The sequence below is a fragment of the Sabethes cyaneus genome, chromosome 1, assembly GCF_943734655.1.
Source record: "Sabethes cyaneus chromosome 1, idSabCyanKW18_F2, whole genome shotgun sequence".
NCBI classification, from domain to species: domain Eukaryota; kingdom Metazoa; phylum Arthropoda; class Insecta; order Diptera; family Culicidae; genus Sabethes; species Sabethes cyaneus.
Genome location: NC_071353.1, coordinates 114683468 through 114688610, shown reverse-complemented (window position 1 = coordinate 114688610; position 5143 = coordinate 114683468). Strand labels below are relative to the sequence as shown.

General features: G+C 41.6%; 1 protein-coding gene across 1 annotated transcript; it reads right to left on the bottom strand.

Moving 5' to 3' along the window:
• LOC128739397 (vacuolar protein sorting-associated protein 18 homolog) lies at window positions 1-3257 on the bottom strand. Its single transcript, XM_053834884.1, has 3 exons — window positions 2753-3257; window positions 390-2685; window positions 1-323 (listed from the first exon to the last, which is right to left on the bottom strand). Exons 1-3 carry the CDS (start codon window positions 3179-3181, stop codon window positions 88-90), a joined length of 2961 nt encoding a protein of 986 aa, XP_053690859.1. The 5' UTR covers window positions 3182-3257; the 3' UTR covers window positions 1-87.
• Window positions 3258-5143: the final 1886 nt, after the last annotated feature.

The following is a 5143-nucleotide window of genomic DNA, read 5'->3' as shown; positions in this document are numbered from 1 at the left end:
ACTAAACTGTACTATACTTACTGAATTTAGAAATAATTTTATATTTCATATTCATATTCTATAAATCTATCGATCTCCAGTACTAACCTACTGCCAATCGCTGTCAACTTTTTCCCAGTTCTCTATGAAGGTACGATCAATAGTGTTGATCATCACCTCACCGCAGTACAAGCAATCCGAAGCGAGAATTTCTTCGATCTGATTCTTCAAATGTTCTTTGCTAGACATCGTATCACCGGCATGGCTTCCTGTATCTATCGGCTGGTTTTGCGCTGCACTTAATTGTTGTTGCAAATTCTTCAGATGGTTTTTCTTCTCCGAGCCTGAAAAGCACAATAAAAAGGTGTAATGTGAAACACAAAAACACAATAGTAACATCCGTTACTCACTTAATTGTGGAACCAGCTGGCGTTCCAAGCAGTCCCCGTGGAACTTGTGACCGCAATGGAAAATAAAGAACGGCTTAAGCAGCAAATAAACACCGCAGATGGCGCACTGCTCCTGAGCTCCAATCGTAACCGACCGGTTGCGAAAAGTTTGCAGTTCCGAGCGAACACGTTCAGCCGATTTTGCCGACTCTTCCATATCCTTGCGCTGTTCCTGTATCCGAATATTGTATTCCTTCAGTGACTCGCAGATAGCCTCCTTGAAATGATCGATTTTTTGAAAGTCGGAAAAATAGGGCAGCAAATCCTCTATTCGAAGTAGATCACATTCCTTCAAAATTCTCAGTGCCTCCTGTACGTTTTCATGCTTTCCGCGAATCTCTTTCTCGGCAATAATGAGCCATAGTTTTTTGCGCAAGCTTTTATTCCGTGCCTGCGATGCCGTAACCTTAGCTAGCTGAATGTCGAAAGTCAGCGCCAATTCAACCGCCGGAACCCACATCTCCAAAAGACATTGCAAGAAGACACTTGCATCTTTGATCTGATGCTTCAGGCAGATTCGAAGGGCGTAATGAGCATCATAACTAATCATAGTGATATCCTTGCCCTGAGTCTCGAGGAAAGTTAGCAGTTTGTCACGAAAATGATCGCTATACAGTTGAATCAGATAGTTATGGATAGCCGGTTCGGTGCAACCGACGGAATGAATACAGAATTCCAAATATTTAACTATCTCTGCCACGTGTTTCGGACTGTCCAAACAAAGCAGCGATGGAATCAACTTGATAGGATCCAATCGTTTCCCTTGAGCGATCAAAACCGATATGGTCTCTGCGGGAAGTTCTTCCATTACGACCGGCGCATATTTGTAAATCAACTCCGAACGACACTGAGCGCGCAGCACCGCCAAAGCGTCGTCAAAACGTGCCTGATTAATGTATTGCTGCAAAACACTTTCATAATCTCGGTGAATGGTGGTCAAAGCGGTCAAATTGTGACTATCTCCGTGTGAAGCCATCAGATCATAGATAACCGATCGGTTCTTTTTCATGCAATCGATCACAATTGCTGTCTGCATAAACGCATCGAATTCCTTCTGCAGTACCCGCTCCCGGTCCACATTTTCTCCTTTAGCACAGCGCGAAATTTCTATCAAGTACAGTTCCACCATCCACACAATCAGCATCGTGATTTGCGTTTTTTCCTGCGGTTTAAGCTTGGCCAATCGATTTTTCAAATACAGCATCAGAGCATCATTTTGATTACGCTTCAAAAATTGTAAACAGACCTCTTCAAAGCTGAGCTGAGTATTCGAGTATATCCGAGCAGCCTCCAGGTAATCGCCAACGTCAAAGTACGACTGAGCCTGCTTGACCAGCACTATATCTCGATGAGCAGGATTATCGTTACAATATTGTAGCGCCAACTCGAACTTTTGCCGATCAGCATACAAACGCCAAGCATTGCGTTGCTCATTATTAATCTTGTAACGGAAAATCATCTTATTACTGTACACATAAGTCACATTAGACCGCACATCCTTCAGTACGTTGGAAAGTTTGCCATACTGCTCAACGAAATACTCTTCGTAAACAACTTGATAGTTGAGCAACGATATGGCCGTCACGTGATCGACGTACAACAGAATCGCATGGAAATCGGTCAAAACAAACGACAGCGGAGTGTTGCATTTCGGTGCCACCTTATACGAACTGTCCTGCGGCGGTTTTGCCACGTCCTCTTGCACCGGATATGGAATCAACTCCTTCTGCACAACAAACTGTGGAGTGTCCATTTTTGGATCAAGCTCTTGGAAATTTATTCCGTCCTCGGTCAGGCAACCGAAGCTTTTTGGGAAGTCTTCCTCATAGTTGAACTGCAGCCTGGAGTAGTTTAGTTTGCTGACGACATGTTCAAAATCGTTCAACTGCTCCGGAATGTTCAAGTAAGAATTAAACACTCTCTGCAACAGACCGGTTGTCATCTTCGACTCAACACCGCGAATCGTTTCGTGGAATGTATACATTCGGTCCAGAGTGAGCACAAGAATAATGCAGTGCAAACTTTTCTGCTCCTGTCGCACATGAAATTCAATTCCGGAAATCAGTCGGCCGTCACCTCCGGTGCCTACGTCGAAAACTTGTCGGATATTTTGCTGCACCAATTTGTCTCCCCCATCAATTCCCAGGTCAGCTTCCCAAATGGTTCCTTTACTAGTGCCCAGCAATATCGGTCCAGTCATAGTTTCCGAGCTGTTAGAATAATTAAATCCAACAGCAGTAATCTCCTGGTCTTTCAACTACAAAAGAAAACCATTTAATACCTCTAGCCTCCCCCACTAGAACACATTTAGAAATACACTCTACCTTTGAAATGAACTTAGGTTTGAAACTGTTGCGCTGTAAATACAGAACTTCCGGTGTAAAACCCGGCGATTTAGGGCAAAAAGTAATAAACAGATGCGCCCCCAAGGGATCCAGGAACAAGTTGGTCGGCTTTAATCCCCCGACGTACTTGTCGATGGGAACTTCGGTAAACTCGTTAGGCTGTTTGATGTTCATTCGCAGTATCGTAAGATTGGTCATCAGAATTATCACCCAATCGTTTTGCACGGACAGAAACAGAATACCTGCCGGCAGGTTTAAGTTCATCTTTTGTTTGGCGAATATCGGCACCTCCTTTTTCATGCGAACACTAACGTAACCGGAAGAGGGCGTACGACTGGGTGGATCCGTTTCGCTGCTGGTATTCTCCCGTATCAGAGCCGATGAGTACTGATCAAATAGAGAGGCCATTTTTGTATGCAATTCCTCTTATATCTCTTGAAAAACGCAAACTTATTCACAATTGCAGTTTTTTCGATAATAATTCGATTAGAATTTATTTTTTGCTGATTTTGTTTTTATTTTGATAAAAATCTGTCACATAATACACGCTAATTGCAATTTTACTCTATTTTATTAAACAATTTCAAGGTAATAGATTATTCCTTATGTACTAGAGTAGAGCTTCAAAAGAGCTGAATGGCTGCGTATTAAAGGAGATTGTTTATTGCGCTCTTCACACTCAATAATTGGACTGCACAGTTAAAAGCGGCAACTTTCAAAACTGTGATGAAAAGTGTGCTACTGATAATGATTGTATAACAATTCCCGGAAAACTATTCTAAAACGCCGAAGCTTTTTTCCTAGAAAACCAAACCCCGGAAAGCACCAATAACCAGAAAACCATTGACCAGAAAGCATTAATCCCCAGAAAATTAATATCTAGAAAGTAGAGTGACTATATACAGAGTGGCGCCAAGTCATCCCAAATGTATGCAACGCGGTTTATCCTAGGGTTTTCTTTCTCTTTCTTGCATACGCGTTGGATAGGTTGTCTGCTCGATTGGAATGACACTGACAGATAATTATCATTCCAATTTTGACATTGTCGCCACTCTGTATATAGTCACTCTACTAGAAAGTACTAACAAATACTACCAGGTAATCGACAAAAAGTGTGTAAGAGGTTTTTATGTATTCTACGAGTAATCCTTCAATAGAGCACCCCTCGAGCAGTAAGTGGCAAACTAAATCTTGATGTCGCTGCCATCGCTGCTATGTAACTCTAGTACAAAGAAATATTGATAAAAGTACATGGATATTCTTTGATGCGTTTGGCAAACTATTTCTGGAGGGCGCCACCGTAAGATTTTACACACAAAAAATCGATTACTTCCTTCTAGCCTGTTAATCTGTTCTCTGTGTTTTTAATGTAATCGCATTCATACCACTGGGATACATATTAAAAAAGTTCAGATTAAAGAAGGTCATACCAACGCGGGTACACGGTACTATAATCTAAATTACTATATCAAATAATATACCGTGGACCCCCGTTCGTTTGACCGCTTTTAATCTGAACACTTTTTAATTTGCACCCCGTTGGTTTGAACAACGTGCAAATTAAAAACGGTTCAAATGTCATTCTCAACATGACATAATTCGCTTATGCAGACAATGCGCGTAAACGCGATTTGTTTGTCCTAATCTAGCGTGTTTATTGTGTTTCACATTGCGTTTTCCCAACGATTATGATAGAAATCTGATCGGAGAATGAAATATTCGCTGCTTCCAACTTCCAACTGAATCAAACCACCAAAACAATAACAAAGAGTAAGGCGACCAGATCACACAAGTTCCAGCATATGTACAGTTGCCAGTTGTTCAAATTAAAAACTAACCCCGTTAGTTTGCATGAGGAATCGTTCAAACGAACGGGGGTCCACTGTAATGCCTAAACTTGCAATAAAACACATCAATTTTGTAATAAAAACTCAAAATACATTAAAATAAGAGAAATAAAATGGTTTGTCTTGTTCATAAATCCGGACACCTCACACCTCAATGAATCAAAATCCAGACACTTTTGAATCGTATTCCAGACAGGCATCATTTTGTCTAAGAAAGTTATGCCTATGCACCCAAGTAACCAGTGAGCACTTAAAAAACCAGAAATCTAGCTTTTTATTAGCCTATAGTGCAGACCATATCGTGCAGCATAGTTCAATCTATACCTATAAAAAAGGATTTCTGTCTGTCTGTCTGTCTGTCTGTCTGTCTGTCTGTCTGTCTGTCTGTCTGTCTGTCTGTCTGTCTGTCTGTCTGTCTGTCTGTCTGTCTGTCTGTCTGTCTGTCTGTCTGTCTGTCTGTCTGTCTGTCTGTCTGTCTGTCTGTCTGTCTGTCTGTCTGTCTGTCTGTCTGTCTGTCTGTCTG